The sequence below is a fragment of the Salmo trutta genome, chromosome 2 (genome assembly GCF_901001165.1).
Source record: "Salmo trutta chromosome 2, fSalTru1.1, whole genome shotgun sequence".
Taxonomy (NCBI): domain Eukaryota; kingdom Metazoa; phylum Chordata; class Actinopteri; order Salmoniformes; family Salmonidae; genus Salmo; species Salmo trutta.
Genome location: NC_042958.1, coordinates 1,175,741 through 1,193,858, shown reverse-complemented (window position 1 = coordinate 1,193,858; position 18,118 = coordinate 1,175,741). Strand labels below are relative to the sequence as shown.

The 18,118-nt window shown below is 42.8% G+C and overlaps 1 protein-coding gene across 3 annotated transcripts; it reads right to left on the bottom strand.

Annotated features, from left to right (window-relative positions):
- Positions 1 to 2,050: 2,050 nt before the first annotated feature.
- Positions 2,051 to 11,447, bottom strand: si:ch73-206p6.1 (phospholipid scramblase 1). 3 transcript variants are annotated; one of them, XM_029691362.1, is made up of 7 exons: positions 11,391 to 11,447; positions 10,545 to 10,615; positions 10,408 to 10,450; positions 9,897 to 10,117; positions 4,674 to 4,835; positions 3,586 to 3,747; positions 2,051 to 2,851 (listed from the first exon to the last, which is right to left on the bottom strand). In XM_029691362.1, the coding sequence occupies exons 1-7, from the start codon at positions 11,392 to 11,394 to the stop codon at positions 2,816 to 2,818; spliced, it is 699 nt and encodes a 232-aa protein (XP_029547222.1). In that variant the 5' UTR covers positions 11,395 to 11,447; the 3' UTR covers positions 2,051 to 2,815. The 3 variants fall into 3 exon arrangements, with proteins under 3 accessions (XP_029547222.1, XP_029547239.1, XP_029547229.1); XM_029691379.1 differs by having other exon boundaries at positions 10,083 to 10,117; XM_029691369.1 differs by having other exon boundaries at positions 10,545 to 10,646; positions 11,391 to 11,444.
- Positions 11,448 to 18,118: the final 6,671 nt, after the last annotated feature.

Here is an 18,118-nt window from a genome sequence, read left to right as displayed (position 1 = left end):
CAGTAGCGAGGCTATATACAGTAGAGAGGCTATATACAGTAGAGAGGCTATATAGAGTAGGGAGGCTATATAAAGTGTAGAGGCTATATACAGTAGAGTCTATATACAGTGGAAGGCTATATACAGTAGCGAGCCTATATACAGTAGGGAGGCTATATACAGTAGAGGCTATATACAGTAGAGGCTATATACAGTAGAGAGGCTATATACAGTAGAGGGTATATACAGTAGTGAGGCTATATACAGTAGTGAGGCTATATACAGTAGGGAGGCTATATACAGTAGACGCTATATACAGTAGAGAGACTATATATAGTAGAGAGGCTATATACAGTAGAGAGGATATATACAGTAGAGAGGCTATATTCTGTAGCGAGGCTATATACAGTAGAGAGGCTGCATACAGTAGCGAGGATATATACAGTAGCGAGGCTATATACAGTAGGGAGGCTATATACAGTAGAGGCTATATACAGTAGGGAGGCTATATACAGTAGCGAGGCTATATACAGTATGGAGGCTATATACAGTAGAGGCTATATACAGTAGAGAGGCTATATACAGTAGAGAGGCTATATACAGTAGAGAGGCTATATACAGTAGCGAGGCTATATACAGTAGTGAGGCTATATACAGTAGCGAGGCTATATACAGTAGAGAGGCTATATACAGTAGAGAGGCTATATAGAGTAGGGAGGCTATATAAAGTGTAGAGGGTATATACAGTAGTGAGGCTATATACAGTAGAGGCTATATACAGTAGTGAGGCTATATACAGTAGGGAGGCTATATACAGTAGAGGCTATATACAGTAGAGAGGCTATATACAGTAGAGAGGCTATATACAGTAGAGAGGATATATACAGTAGAGAGGCTATATACAGTAGAGAGGCTATAACAGTAGAGAGGTTATATACAGTAGTGAGTTTATATACAGTAGAGAGGCTATATACAGTAGAGAGGCTATATACAGTAGAGAGGCTACATACAGTAGAGGGGCTATATACAGTAGAGGCTATATACAGTAGCGAGGCTATATACAGTAGAGAGGCTATATACAGTAGCGAGGCTATATACAGTAGAGAGGCTATATACAGTAGAGAGGCTATATACAGTAGAGAGGCTATATACAGTAGCGAGGCTATATACAGTAGAGAGGCTATATACAGTAGAGAGGCTATATACAGTAGAGAGGATATATACAGTAGAGAGGCTATATACAGTAGCGAGGCTATATACAGTAGAGAGGCTATATACAGTAGAGAGGCTATATACAGGCACCAGTTAGTCAGGCTGAAGTTTGGCCCCAGTGATGTACTGGGCCGTACGCACTACCCTCTGTAGTGCCTTGCGGTCGGAGGCCGAGCAGTTGCCATACCAGACAGTGATGCAACCAGTCAGGATGCTCTCGATGGTGCAGCTGTAGAACCTTTTGAGGATCTGAGGACCCATGCCAAATCTTTTTAGTTTCCTGAGGGGGAATAGGCTTTGTCGTGCTCTCTTCACGTCTGTCTTGGTGTGCTTGGACCATGTTAGTTTGTGGGTGATGTGGACACCAAGGAACTTGATGCTCTCAACCTGCTCCACTGCAGCCACGTCGATGAGAATGCGGGCGTGCTCAGTCCTCCTTTTTCTGTAGTCCACAATCATCTCCTTAGTCTTGGTTACGTTGAGGGATAGGTTGTTATTCTGGCACCACACGGTCAGGTCTCTGACCTCCTCCCTATAGGCTGTCTCGTCGTTGTCGGTGATCAGGCCTACCACTGTTGTGTCGTCTGCACACATAATGACAGGGTTCGGAGTCGTGCCTGGCCGTGCAGTCGTGGGTTAACAGGGAGTACAGGAGGGGACTGAGCACGCACCCCTGGGGAGTCCAGTGTTGAGGATTAGCCAGATGTGTTGCTACCTACCCTCACCACCTTGAAGTTATCCACTTTTGTCCCCAAAACATTTAATCAATTTTCCTCAAAACACATTTTTTTACCTTTTAGTGTGTACTTTACTGTATTTATACTTGAGATATCACTTTTCAACAGTAAAAGTTCAGAAATCACTGGAGGATGTTTTTAATACTGAACATTATGTCAACTTTCACACAAATTACAATCACATGAAAAACAATAAACAATATTAAGCTACATAAATACAACAAATAAATAAATTAAATATCAAAAGTCTCAAAATACTACATACAAAAGTTGTCTCGAGCAAAACACAGTAGAATAAACGGTAACGTAATGTACTGTTGACACAAGAACATATTAAGGTCTTCCGATTTACCAAAAAATATAACATGTTTTTGTAGATTTCTTCTTTAAGCTACATAGCATTTCTCTTCCTTTTCCTTTTCACATTCCCTTCAGCATAGTGGTTTAGATAAAGATGGTGTTCATTTTATTTTCACATGTGGCAAATGGGTAAAGTGGTAGCACACAACCCTATAACAAAACTGAGGGTTGTGTGCAACGCAACCACAATGTACACACTGTGAAAACACACATATGAACACTTCTTTATATACAATCTCTAAATATATACAGCACAATGGACACTGATACACACACACACACACACACACCTGGTTTGACTGATTTAGCTGCAATGTCTACCAACCCCAGAAGCTAAAACTAGTGCCAGCGGCCATTACATTACATTCACCTGTAATCCCTTGGTAGATCTATTTCTATGGTTGTTACTATGCCAACAAGATATGTCACACATAGTACCATGTCTATCTGAGACCTTGTCCATGACCAGCAGGAAGTTATAGCTCCAGGAGTGCAGACTGCCTGAGATGTAGACTACTCTTCAGCTGCTAGGGTTGGTTACCGCTCTCAAAGAACATGAAATCCTGAAAGAAAACATGCAATCACCATCACAAACATCAACAAATACCATTAGAATAGAATAGAGAATAGCACAGCATAGCAAACCACAGCTTAGCTTAGCATAGCATAACATAGCAAACCACAGCATAGCTTAGCATAGCATAGCAAACCACAGCCTAGCTTAGCATAGCATAGCAAACCACAGCATATCTTAACATAGCATAGCAAACCACAGCATATCTTAGCATAGCATAGCAAACCAGAGCATAGCTTAGCATAGCAAACCACAGCATGTCTTAGCATAGCATAGCAAACCAGAGCATAGCTTAGCACGGCATAGCAAACCACAGCATATCTTAGCATAGCATAGCAAACCAGAGCATAACTTAGCATATCATAGCAAACCACAGCATATCTTAGCATTGCATAGCAAACCAGAGCATAACTTAGCATATCATAGCAAATCACAGCATAGCATAGCAAACCAGACCATAGCTTAGCATATCATAGCAAATCACAGCATATCTTAGCATAGCATAGCAAACCAGAGCATAGCTTATCAAAGTATATAGGGAAAGGGAAAGGGGGATACCTAGTCAGTTGTACAATTGAATGCATTCAACTGAAATGTGTCTTCCCCATTTAACCTAACCACTCTGAATCAAAGAGGTGCGGAGGTCTGCCTTAATCCACATCAACATAGCAAACAACAGTATAGCTTAGCATAGCATAACATGAAGTAAAATACTAGACTTACGATGAGGAAACAAGCTCCTATCATCACAGCCTTCATCTTCACGTCAAGATCCATGGGGAACTGGATTCCAAAGTTATCAGCGTCCGTAAACGCCTCACGGAGTAGACCGGTCCACTGCTTACTGATCTTCCCTATCTTATCCACTTCATCCATGGTTACTATCTGGAGAGGAGGCAACAGTAGACTACAGTCACTTTACACACAGAGAGATGAAGCTGAATCACCTTTATCCTCCGCAAAAAAAAACATTAATTTAATGTTTTTATTATATATGATATGAACTTTTTTTTCATGTTACTATTTATTTTCTATTTAATTTTATAAATTTTTCTCTCTTTTATAAAAAAAAAAAAAATGTTTTATTTTATATATTTTTTTGTATTTTTTTTAGGTATTTTTCTTAAAACTGCATTGTTGGTTAAGGGCTTGTAAGTAAAACATTTCACTGTAAGGTAACCTGTAACCTGTTGTATTCGGTGCATGTGACAAAAAAAATTAGATTTTGATTTGATGTTATTATCTTCCGGGTGTTACTAGATTGAAAGTGATCAAATGAATGAAATGGAGAACTAGTTAAACTTCTTCGGCTGGATTTCATTTCATCGCAACATATTTGCTTTACTAGTCTGCCTGTTGTCCAATCACAATCTTTTACATAATAAAAACGTTTATTTTTTGTTTTTGTGAGAGATCATCTTTAGTTTCTCCTGAAATAAATTCAAACTTTGAAGGAATTTGAATGGCAATATTATGCTTTGGCTAAACTCTTCTCCATCACGGTAAAGTTCAATGTCTTTAAGCCAAACAGCCTTCAGAGCCTAATGAACCAGCATGCAAGAATGGCAACATGGTAAAACACTGTCCCACAAAAACACACAATACATTGACTGGGTCGAATGGATTCATTCACACAGAACTCTTGTTAATTAGTAACATCGTTTAGAGACAAACAGACAGGATGATGCCTTATAAAGCCCACCAGGGTCACCAGAACCAGAACCAGTACATTTAACCATGTCATATTCTGTTTTCATAGATTTCATCATCTTCAGTGTGTGTGAGTGTTTGGACAAACATAAAGTACGTACCTCAAAGTCAACGTCAGGCAAGCAACTCCAGCCACAGAAGGGTCCGTGCAGCCTCAGCACAGCCTCTCTGTGTTCATTCTCTATGATGAACTTGGGGGAGAAGGGGTGCCACTGCTGGACCACGTAGCCTACCGTGTTCCCTGGGGGGGCCTGCACCTCCAGCTGAGACGGGGCGGTGGGGGTAACAGAGACAGGTGGTGGGGTAATATAACAGAGAGGGGTGGTGGGGGTAATAGAATAGAGAGGGGTGGTGGGGTAAAAGAATAGAGAGGGGTGGTGGGGTAATAGAATAGAGAGGGGTGGTGGGGGTAATATAACAGAGAGGGGTGTTGGGGGTAATATAACAGAGAGGGGTGTTGGGGGTAATATAATAGAGAGGGGTGGTGGGGGTAATATAACAGAGAGGGGTGTTGGGGTAATATAATAGACAGGGGTGGTGGGGGTAATATAACAGAGAGGGGTGTTGGGGGTAATAGAATAGAGAGGGGTGGTGGGGGTAATAGAATAGAGAGGGGTGGTGGGGTAATAGAATAGAGAGGGGTGGTGGGGTAATAGAATAGAGGAGGGGTGGTGGGGGTAATATAATAGAGAGGGGTGGTGGGGTAATAGAATAGAGAGGGGTGGTGGGGGTAATAGAATAGAGAGGGGTGGTGGGGTAATAGAATAGAGAGGGGTGGTGGGGTAATATAACAGAGAGGGGTGGTGGGGGTAATAGAATAGAGAGGGGTGGTGGGGTAATAGAATAGAGAGGGGTGGTGGGGTAATAGAATAGAGAGGGGTTTGGGGTAATATAACAGAGAGGGGTGTTGGGGGTAATATAACAGAGAGGGGTGTTGGGGGTAATATAATAGAGAGGGGTGGTGGGGGTAATATAACAGAGAGGGGTGGTGGGGGTAATATAATAGAGAGGGGTGGTGGGGGTAATATAACAGAGAGGGGTGTTGGGGGTAATAGAATAGAGAGGGGTGGTGGGGGTAATAGAATAGAGAGGGGTGATGGGGTAATAGAATAGAGAGGGGTGGTGGGGTAATAGAATAGAGAGGGGTGGTGGGGGTAATATAATAGAGAGGGGTGGTGGGGTAATAGAATAGAGAGGGGTGGTGGGGGTAATAGAATAGAGAGGGGTGGTGGGGTAATAGAATAGAGAGGGGTGGTGGGGGTAATAGAATAGAGAGGGGTGGTGGGGTAATAGAATAGAGAGGGATGGTGGGGGTAATAGAATAGAGAGGGGTGGTGGGGGCAATAGAATAGAGAGGGGTGGTGGGGTAATAGAATAGAGAGGGGTGGTGGGGGTAATAGAATAGAGAGGGGTGGTGGGGTAATAGAATAGAGAGGGGTGGTGGAGTAATAGAATAGAGAGGGGTGGTGGGGGTAATATAATAGAGAGGGGTGGTGGGGTAATAGAATAGAGAGGGGTGGTGGGGTAATAGAATAGAGAGGGGTGGTGGGGGTAATGGAATAGAGAGGGGTGGTGGGGTAATAGAATAGAGAGGGGTGGTGGGGTAACATAACAGAGAGGGGTGGTGGTGGTAATAGAATAGAGAGGGGTGGTGGGGGTAATAGAATAGAGAGGGGTGGTGGGGTAATAGAATAGAGTGGGGTGGTGGGGGTAATAGAATAGAGAGGGGTGGTGGGGTAATAAAATAGAGAGGGGTGGTGAGTAATAGAATGGAGAGGGGTGGTGGTGGTAATATAATAGAGAGGGGTGGTGGGGTAATATAATAGAGAGGGGTGGTGGGGTAATAAAATAGAGAGGGGTGGTGGGGTAATAGAATAGAGAGGGGTGGTGGGGGTAATATAATAGAGAGGGGTGGTGGGGTAATAGAATAGAGAGGGGTGGTGGGGTAATAGAATAGAGAGGGGTGGTGGGGTAATATAATAGAGAGGGGTGGTGGGGGTAATATAATAGAGAGGGTGGTGGGGGTAGAGATAGAGGGGGTGTGGGGGTAATAGAATAGAGAGGGGTGGTGGGGGTAATAGAATAGAGAGGGGTGGTGGGGTAATAGAATAGAGAGGGGTGGTGGGGTAATAGAATAGAGAGGGGTGGTGGGGTAATAGAATAGAGAGGGGTGGTGGGGTAATAGAATAGAGAGGGGTGGTGGGGTAATAGAATAGAGAGGAGTGGTGGGGTAATAGAATAGAGAGGGGTGGTGGGGGTAATATAATAGAGAGGGGTGGTGGGGGTAATAGAATAGAGAGGGGTGGTGGGTAATAGAATAGAGAGGGGTGGTGGGGTAATAGAATAGAGAGGGGTGGTGGGGTTAATAGAATAGAGAGGGGTGGTGGGGGTAATAGAATAGAGAGGGGTGGTGGGGTAATAGAATAGAGAGGGGTAATAGAATAGAGAGGGGTGGTGGGGGTAATAGAATAGAGAGGGGTGGTGGGGGTAATAGAATAGAGAGGGGTGGTGGGGTAATAGAATAGAGAGGGATGGTGGGGGTAATAGAATAGAGAGGGGTGGTGGGGGCAATAGAATAGGAGAGGGTGGTGGGGGTTAGTAGAAATAGAGAGGGGTGGTGGGGGGTATAGAATAGAGAGGGGGGGGGTGGGGTAATAGAATAGAGAGGGGTGGTGGGTAATAGAATAGAGAGGGGGTGGTGGGGTAATAGAATAGAGAGGGGTGGTGGGGGTAATAGAATAGAGAGGGTGGGTGGGGGTAATAGAATAGAGAGCGGTGGTGGGGGTATAGAATAGAGAGGGGGTAATAGAATAGAGAGGGGTGGTGGGGTAATAGATAGAGAGGGGTGGGGTGGTGGGGGTAATAGAATAGAGAGGGGTGGTGGGGTAATAGAATAGAGAGGGGTGGTGGGGGTAATAGAATAGAGAGGGGTGGTGGGGTAATAGAAGAGGGAGGGGGGGTGGGGGTAATAGAATAGAGAGGGGTGTAATAGAATAGAGAGGGGTGGTGGGGTAATAGAATAGAGAGGGGTGGTGGGGTAATAGAATAGAGAGGGGTGGTGGGGTAATAGAATAGAGAGGGGGTGGTAGGGGGGTAATAGAATAGAGAGGGGTGGTGGGGTAATAGAATAGAGAGGGGTGGTGGGGGTAATAGAATAGAGAGGGGTGGGGGGGTAATAGAATAGAGAGGGGTGGTGGGGTAATAGAATAGAGAGGGGTGGTGGGGTAATAGAATAGAGAGGGGTGGTGGGGTAATAGAATAGAGAGGGGGTGGGGGTAATAGTAATAGAGAGGGGTGGTTGGGGTAATAGAATAGAGAGGGGTGGTGGGGTAATAGAATAGAGAGGGGTGGTGGGGTAATATAATAGAGAGGGGTGGTGGGGGTAATAGAATAGAGAGGGGTGGTGGGGGTAATAGAATAGAGAGGGGTGGTGGGGGTAATAGAATAGAGAGGGGTGGTGGGGTAATAGAATAGAGAGGGGTGGTGGGGGTAATAGAATAGAGAGGGGTGGTGGGGTAATAGAATAGAGAGGGGTGGTGGGGGGTAATAGAATAGAGAGGGGGGGGGGGGGTAATAGAATAGAGAGGGGTGGTGGGGGTAATAGAATAGAGAGGGGTGGTGGGGTAATGGAATAGAGAGGGGTGGTGGGGTAATAGAATAGAGAGGGGTGGTGGGGTAATAGAATAGAGAGGGGTGGTGGGGGTAATAGAATAGAGAGCGGTGGTGGGGGTAATAGAATAGAGAGGGGTAATAGAATAGAGAGGGGTGGTGGGGGTAATAGAATAGAGAGGGGTGGTGGGGGTAATAGAATAGAGAGGGGTGGTGGGGGTAATAGAATAGAGAGGGGTGGTGGGGTAATAGAATAGAGAGGGGTGGTGGGGTAATAGAACAGAGAGGGGTGGTGGGGGTAATAGAATAGAGAGGGGTGGTGGGGATATAGAATAGAGAGGGGTGGTGGGGGTAATAGAATAGAGAGGGGTGGTGGGGTAATAGAATAGAGAGGGGTGGTGGGGTAATATAATAGAGAGGGGTGGTGGGGTAATATAATAGAGAGGGGTGGTGGGGTAATAGAATAGAGAGGGGTGGTGGGGTAATAGAATAGAGAGGGGTGGTGGGGTAATAGAATAGAGAGGGGTGGTGGAGGTAATAGAATAGAGAGGGGTGGTGGGGTAATAGAATAGAGAGGGGTGGTGGGATAATATAATACAGAGGGGTGGTGGGGGTAATATAATAGAGAGGGGTGGTGGGGGTAATAGAATAGAGAGGGGTGGTTGGGGTAATAGAATAGAGAGGGGTGGTGGGGGTAATAGAATAGAGAGGGGGTGGTGGGGTAATAGAATAGAGAGGGGTGGTGGTGGGGTAATAGAATAGAGAGGGGTGGTGGGGTAATAGAATAGAGAGGGGTGGTGGGGTAATAGAATAGAGAGGGGTGGTGGGGTAATAGAATAGAGAGGGGTGGTGGGGGTAATAGAATAGAGAGGGGTGGTGGGGGTAATAGAATAGAGAGGGGTGGTGGGGTAATAGAATAGAGAGGGGTGGTGGGGGTAATAGATAGAGAGGGGTGGTGGGGTAATAGAATAGAGAGGGGTGGTGGGGTAATAATAGAGAGGGGTGGTGGGGTAATAGAATAGAGGAGGGGTGGTGGGGGTAATAGAATAGAGGGGGGTGGGGTAAGGGGGGGTAATAGAATAGGGGGGGGTGGTGGGGGTAATAGAATAGAGAGGGGTGGTGGGGGTAATAGAATAGAGAGGGGTGGTGGGGGTAATAGAATAGAGAGGGGTGGTGGGGGTAATAGAATAGAGAGGGGTGGTTGGGGTAATAGAATAGAGAGGGGTGGTGGGGGTAATAGAATAGAGAGGGGTGGTGGGGGTAATAGACTAGAGAGGGGTGGTGGGGTAATAGAATAGAGAGGGGTGGTGGGGGTAATAGAATAGAGAGGGGTGGTGGGGGTAATAGAATAGAGAGGGGTGGTGGGGTAATAGAATAGAGAGGGGTGGTGGGGGTAATAGAATAGAGAGGGGTGGTGGGGTAATAGAATAGAGAGGGGTGGTGGGGGTAATAGAATAGAGAGGGGTGGTTGGTGTTTGAACAGTGGAGAAGTAAAGAGGAAAATTGTGAAGGGGGATTAAGAAGGAAAGAAGGAAGGAAGGAAGGAAGGAAACATGCTTGAGACTTAAAGAACAATATCTCTGAACAGAAACCATGAGGTCTGTGTGATGAGACATGAAGCTGTATTTCCTTTAGGTGTAATACATTTAGAAAGAGGACCTGCCCTGTCAATAACTAGTTCTAGGGAAGAGTCTCAGAGACTAAAATCAACTCACTTCTTGCAGACAGCAGGGGAAGAAACAGGACATGCACTTGAGAGGTCTGGTGACTGTGATGACCTCCTGTCCAAAGTTGTCAAGGACTTTTATTGTGAAGGATCGTAGGGGTCCGCAGCACTGCCTGCTAAGACAGTCGTTCTCCTCCACAGCATAGAACACGTTCTGACCCATGGCATTACGCACCTCATATTTGTTGTTGCTCTCAAAGCCAGCCAGGGCTGTGGGGTTAAACACACAAACACATATCATTTTGTATTTGTTTATTCAAACTTTATTTAAACAGGGAGTCCACCATTGAGACCAGTGTCTCTTTCACAAGGGAGCACTGCATATATAATTCATAACAGACCAAAACAATAAAGGGCAACGGACATGATAGATACAAATACACACACGTACACACAAACACACACACACACACACACACAAATCTCAAATCTATGAAAATCATCATCAAAATAGTAATTCTTGTTTTTTGTAAATCATTATTTTTTTTTTGTACACATACCTTCAATAAACTCGACTTTCTGTTTGATGAGTAGCTGATCGACCTAAATCAAGGCGCAAACAATATCAATATTCTACAGGACTAAATTAAACAGCAATCGCCACGACAACATCATGCAATAGGATGAGCGGACTCACCTGTGTTAGATATTCTAGGCCGGGTGGGCATCCCGGCAGGCCAGGGTTGGGGACCTGGTACATGTTGATCTCTGAATAGAAACAGGTGTAGCTGCTATTCAACTGGAGAAACCATGGTTACAACGTTATGAATGGAATCAAAGGCGATCTGGCGCCACCTACTGTTATGTTACAAGATCAACACAATGACATCAATTAAATAAAACCTACATGAATGACACAATTTGATATAATGTAGCCTTGTGTTGTGTTTTTGTTATAGTCATAGACTACACATGTAAATCCAACCAACAGACTAATAGCCTAATCGGTGTTGTCATGGGGAATGACAGCAGGTGGAGTCTTTTGCGGACTGTAATAACATCCCAATAAACCGATATACGGTTCTTATGCGTGAAAGAATAAACGGACAATTCTTCTCTGACAATAGGATATATAAATATATATATATATATTGGAAGGGAAAGGGTTTCAGTTGACAAGTCGGGAAGAAAACAAAACATGGCAAACCTTTTACTAAGCCGTCATAGTCGCCTACATTGTGATACGCCCATGCATTAAGCTTTCAGCATCTCAAGAATGTCCCAAAGTAAAAAACAAGTAAATTGTTTTTGTAGTAATCTACCTGTCTCTTGGTTCAGATTAAAACGCACTCAATGACGACTAGGTAAAACACTGTAAAATTCAAATCTGGGAGGATAAGGGTGTTTTACCTTATAGAACATAAACGATTGCCTTTTTAACAATAACAATGACAGGGAATGATGAATTGATCTTTTACGATCAAACCAGGATACATAAAGCATGGTAAACTACGAATGTTTAATCTACTCTAAAAAGACTCACCCATATATTCTGGAAGAAAAATATAACAGTCCGTTTCACGAGCTCAGTATAAAAACCTTTCATCTCATTGGACAATATAGATGTCTTTCCCACCCGCATCAGCCAATGGTAAACCGAGGCTGCGAATACCCAGGAAGTGTTTTCTGTCACGCGTTTAAATGTCATTACAGCGCATGCTCGTCTAGCCAGACTTGTAAAGTAGGTTAAACCACAGGTCTTAACTGGTTTATTGGTTTTTACCATTACTGGCTTAAAGTATTATGTGGTGTGATCTTATGAGATACAATTTGCCAATGCATGTAGAATTCTAATCAACAGGCAATTATTAAAATATAATAATATTAAAAATATGTTTATATAATAACTCCTGTTCTTCGTGTGTTTCATTAGGGTGATTTACAGACTCTAGGATAGTGGACCCTGAAAAAAATCTAGATCTACAATTCTGAAATATTAAATTGTAAAGTGAAAAGGAAAATGACTAATTGAAAACTGAAAATGATCAAATAAAAGTTTAAACATAAAAGTTAAAAGCTAAAAAGTAAAAACCGGAACAACAATCATGGTTCGTTACACAGGTAACCAACAGGTAGACTAATGATCATGGTTCATTACACAGGTAACCAACAGGTAGACTAATGATCATGGTTCGTTAAACAGGTAACCAACAGGTAGACTAATGATCATGGTTCATTACACAGGTAACCAACAGGTATGCTAATGATCATGGTTCGTTACACAGGTAACCAACAGGTAGACTAATGATCATGGTTCGTTACACAGGTAACCAACAGGTATGCTAATGATCATGGTTCGTTAAACAGGTAACCAACAGGTAGACTAATGATCATGGTTCATTACACAGGTAACCAACAGGTATGCTAATGATCATGGTTCGTTACACAGGTAACCAACAGGTATGCTAATGATCATGGTTCGTTAAACAGGTAACCAACAGGTAGACTAATGATCATGGTTCGTTACACAGGTAACCAACAGGTATGCTAATGATCATGGCTCGATACACAGGTAACCAACAGGTATGCTAATGATCATGGTTCGTTACACAGGTAACCTAATTATCATGGTTCATTACACAGGTAACCAGCAGGTAAGCTAATGATCATGGTTCATTACACAGGTAACCAGCAGGTAGACTAATGATCATGGTTTATTACACAGGTAACCAACAGGTATGCTAATGATCATGGTTCATTACACAGGTAACCAACAGGTATGCTAATGATCATGGTTCATTACACAGGTAACCAACCTGCTGGCTACCCGCGGACGTCCGGATTGGGGCCTGTCATTTCCATCCCCCAGCACCTCCGCTCCGACGCCCATGGAGAAGGGAGGTGCTGCACTTAGGGCGACCGGAGGAGGGGCCATTCCATGCACCATCTGTGGCCGCAGAGGGCACACTGCTGGTCGGTGCTGAGGGGGGGTTCCTCAGGGAGTCGAGCCAGCAGGCAGGGCACTATCGTGTCACCCCAGGTGAGTCAACACCAGGCTCACCCAGAGCTCCCTGTTGCTCACATGTATCGACGGGGGGATTGTGCAATAAAACTCCTGGTAGACGCAGCACTTCCCAGGAGTCACGTGTATCCTCTGTCACAGGAGGAGACGGCGGCTATGGAAACATATGTCTCCGAATCCCCGGGGCAGGGATACATTCGGCCCTCCACTTCACCTGCCTCCTCGAGTTTCTTTTTTGTGAAGAAGGATGGAAGTCTGCGCCTGTGTATTGACTATCGGGGTATCAATCAGATCACTGTGAGGTACAGCTACCCACTGTCTCTCATAGCCAGTGCGATTGAGTCAATGCACAGGGTGCGCTTCTTCACAAAATTGGATCTCAGTAGCGCTTACAACCTTGTGCGTATCCGGGAGGGGGACGAGTGGAAGACGGCATTTAGTACCACCTCAGGGCACTATGAGTACCTCATCATGCCCTATGGGTTGATGAATGGTCCATCAGTCTTCCAAGCCTTCGTTGACGAGATTTTCCAGGACCTGCACGGGCAGGGTGTAGTGGTGTACATCAATGACATTCTGATATACTCCGCTACACCCGCCGAGCATGTGTCCCTGGTGCGCAGGGTGCTTGGTCGACTGTTGGAGCATGACCTGTATGTCAAGGCTGAGAAATGTCTGTTCTCCCAACAGTCCGTCTCCTTCCTAGGGTACCGCATTTCCACATCAGGGGTGGAGATGGAGAGTGACTCCCACCACGGTAAAGGAAGTGCAGCGGTTTCTAGTGTTTGCCAACTACTACCGGAGGTTTATCTGGGGTTTTGGTCAGGTAGCACAGTTACAAATTGAAATCAAACTGGATGGACATTAAAAATAGAGGTAGGCCACTACTCCAAAACCTCCATAAAAAAGCCAGACTACGGTTTGCAACTGCACATGGGGACATAGATCGTACTTTTTGGAGAAATGTCCTATGGTCTGATGAAACAAAAATATAACTTTTTGGCCATAATGACCATCGTTATGTTTGGAGGAAAAAGGTGATGGCTTGCAAGCCGCAGAACACCATCCCAACCGTGAAGCATGGGGGTGGCAGCATCATGTTGTGGGGGTGCTTTGCTGCAGGAGGGACTGGTGCACTTCACAAAATAGATGGTATCATGAGGATGGAAAATTAGGTGGATATATTGAAGCAACATCTCAAGACATCAGTCAGGAAGTTAAAGCTTGGTCACAAATGGGTCTTCCAAATGGACAATGACCCCAAGCATACCTCCAAAGTTGTGACAAAATGGCTTAAGGACAACAAAGTCAAGGTATTGGAGTGGCCATCAGAAAACCCTGACCTCAATCCTAATAAAAATTTGTGGGCAGAACTGAAAAAGCGTGTGCTAGCAAGGAGGCCTGCAAACCTCACTGTTACACCAGCTCTGTCAGGAGGAATGGGCCAAAATTCACCCAACTTATTGTGGGAAGCTTGTGGAAGGCTACCCGAAACGTTTGACCCAAGTTAAACAATTTAACGGCAATGCTACAAATACTAATTGAGTGTATGTGAACTTCTGACCCACTGGGAATGTGATGAAGGAAATAAAAGCTGAAATAAATCTTTCTCTCTACTATTATTCTGACATTTCACGTTCTTAAAATAAAGTGGTGATCCTAACTGACCTAAAACAGCGAATATTTACTAGGATTAAATGTCAGGAATTGTGAAACTGAGTTTAAATGTATTTGGCTAAGGTGTACGTAAGCTTGCGACTTCAACTGTATGTATATATATGGGTATGTGTGTGTATGTATGTATATATATATATGGAAATATATATTTACCCCAAAAATATATGGGGGATTGTAAATGAAGCAGACAATTACATTGATGGAAGCAACAATCTTTCCACAATATTAAGCTGATCCACCTCGCGCCCCCCACAAACAAAAACAATAAATAATAAATAATAATAATATTCATCTTTTGGCACCTCGAGTGCTTAGCCAGCACCACAAACCGCACCGCTTGAAAAACTGCTTGTGTTTAACTGCCCACCGCCCTACTCCCATTGCCCTACTCCCATTGAAATCTCTGAGACCTTCGCCACTTACCAGGGCCAATCTATAAGCTCCTTTAGGAACGTTGTGAGGTGACTACCTAAGCCATTTAAACTGGAACAAACATTTCAGTAACGGGTGCAAAAAAAAATCTAACTAGCTGATTAGATTAGTTTAGAAACATGCATGTTATTTATCTTTGTGTAGCGTAAGATTAATCAATCAATCAATCAATGTAAAAATCAAATTAACTAAGACTAAAATATTACGTTTATGATAATAATTTGCAACAAAAACGTTTTCTCTCTTGCTTCAGAGGATAAGCTATGATTTTGTTGCATGTGTGCTTTTTGTGTGGCACTCTATTGTAAATATTCACAAATAGAGTAAGTGTACTGCTATGTTTTAAGCAGTACTTTTTACGGTAACTTCCAAAATACATCAAATATTTCCCGGCCATTGAATTTTGCCCCACAATGCAATTTAATTGATGTTAATCTACTGTATTCTCTTTATGCAGTATTACTGTTGATTATACACTTATTAACTCTTATTCATGAATTAACTCTCATTAACTCATTAACTGTCATTAACTCATTAACTCTCATTAACTCATTAACTCTCATTAACTCATTAATTCTCATTAACTCTCATTAACTCTCATTAACTCATTAACTCATTAACTCTCATTAACTCATTAACCCTCATTAACTCATTAACTCTCATTAACTCTCATTAACTCATTAACTCATTAACTCATTAACCTCTACGGGCCACGGGGGCAGTATTGAGAATTTTGAAAGAAATATGTGCCCATTTTTAACTGCCTCCTACACCAACGCAGAAGCTAGGATATGCATATTATTAACACATTCGGATAGAAAACACTCTGAATTTTCTAAAACAGTTTGAATGGTGTCTGTAAGTATAACAAAACTCATATTGCAGGCAAAAACCTGTGAAAAATAGATAAAAAAAAAGAGAATTTTGTGACTGTACTATTTAGTGTCATTGTTTTAAAGATACCACAGTGAGAAAGGATTCAGTTCGCAACTCCTACTGCTTCCACTAGATGTCAACGATCTTTAGAAAGTTGTTTGAAGCATCTGTGATAAATACACACCGAATTAGAAAGCTTACAAGTTGACACGTCATCACTTCATTTTTTGCGCCTGCGCATGAATCTGAGAAGAGTGCCTTTGTCATTATCGTTTATTCTAGACACTTGATAGGTTGTGTGAAAATATTACTGATGTTTACTGATGTTTCACGTTAAAAATGGAACAAAAGATTAGTGCTAAACAACGTTTGACATGTTTAAACAAACGTAAATAGATTATTTACTAGGTTTTCTTTAGTTTTTCGACGTGACTTTACACTGCCCACCTCATTTTGTGGGAGCCTACTGAACGCTAACTATTTGGACATAAATTATGAACTTTGTCAAAAGAAACCACATTTGTTCTGGACCTGGGATCTCTGGCAGCGCCTTCTGATGGAGATAATCAAAGGTAAGGGGATATTTAGAATGTTATTATCGATATTAGATGATGCTAATGCTAACGGTATAGCTTAGCTTAGCTTAGCATATAGCTTATTGTTGTTAGCATAGTACCCAGTTTATACAAAATGTGATTTCCCAGTAAAGTTATTTTGAGATCTGGCCCTTCGGTAGCAATTACGAGATGATAATATATTATTCTTTGAATGACAATATTATAATTTACCAATGTTTTCGAATAGTAATTCCGTGATTTGTAATGCTGGATTCACTGGGTGCATTCGAGCCGAAAAAAATTCTGAATTTCACCGCGACTGTAAATGCTGTTTTTGGATATAAATATGAACTTGATGGAACTAAAAATGCATGTATTGTATAACATAATGTCCTATGAGTGTCATCTGATGCAGATTGTCAAAGGTAAGTGCATAATTCTAGCTAGTTTTCTGTCTGTTGATGCCCTTCTTTGAATTGGCTAAACATTACACGCAGCTATTGTCAATGTACTCTCCTCACATAACCTAACTTTATGCATTCTCCGTAATGCCTCTGAAAATCGGACAGCGTGGTTAGATTTAGGAGATATATCTTTCAAATGGAGGAAAATAGTTGATTATTTGATTTTTTGAAATGATTACTCTTGCAGTTTTGAATTCCCCGCCATGGTCACATGACAATGAATCCCAATACCGGGATAAGATCGGGATAAGATCCTCAACAGGTTAACTCTCATTAACTAATTAACTCTCATTAACTCTCATTAACTCTCATTAACTCATTAACTAATTAACTCTCATTAACTCTCATTAACTCTCATTAACTCAGCCACAGTAGAACGGCACCCCTGGAGCAAATGAGGGTTAAGTGCCTTGGTAATGGGCACATATCGTACTACTATGGCTGACCCTGTAAAACAACACCTATCATACTACTATGGCTGACCCTGTAAAACAACACCTATCATACTACTATGGCTGACCCTGTAAAACAACACCTATCATACTACTATGGCTGACCCTGTACAACAACACCTATCATACTACTATGGCTGACCCTGTAAAACAACACCTATCATACTACTATGGCTGACCCTGTAAAACACCTATCATACTACTATGGCTGACCCTGTAAAACAACACCTATCATACTACTATGGCTGACCCTGTACAACAACACCTATCATACTACTATGGCTGACCCTGTAAAACAACACCTATCATACTACTATGGCTGACCCTGTACAACAACACCTATCATACTACTATGACTGACCCTGTAAAACAACACATTACACTGCACCTATCATACTACTATGGCTGACTGTCACGACTTCTGCCGAAGTCGATGCCCCTCCTTGTTCAGGCGGTGCTCGGCGGTCGACGTCACCGGTCTTCTAGCCATCATTGATCCATTTTTCATTTTCCATTGGTTTTGTCTTGTCTTCCTACACACCTGGTTCCAATCCCATTCATTACATGTTGTGTATTTAACCCTTTGTTTCCCCTCATGTCCTTGTCAGAGATTGTTTGTTGTTTTACGCATGACGTTATTTTTGGTGCGTAACAGGGTTTTGTACCCATGTTTCTTATTTGTATGGTACTTTGGTTTTGAAGTTTGTTTTCCGTTATTAACCTGTTATGGATAGGGGGCAGTATTTTCACGGCTGGATAAAAAACGTAACCGATTTAATCTGATTATTACT

Bases quoted from the DNA above. Each gene is read 5' to 3' on its own strand.
- si:ch73-206p6.1 (XM_029691362.1), bottom strand. The intron at 10,451-10,544 runs GTGAGTCCGCTC...GCCTTGATTTAG, and splicing joins GCCTAGAATATCTAACACAG to GTCGATCAGCTACTCATCAA. The intron at 10,118-10,407 runs GTATGTGTACAA...TTAACCCCACAG, and splicing joins GAAAGTCGAGTTTATTGAAG to CCCTGGCTGGCTTTGAGAGC.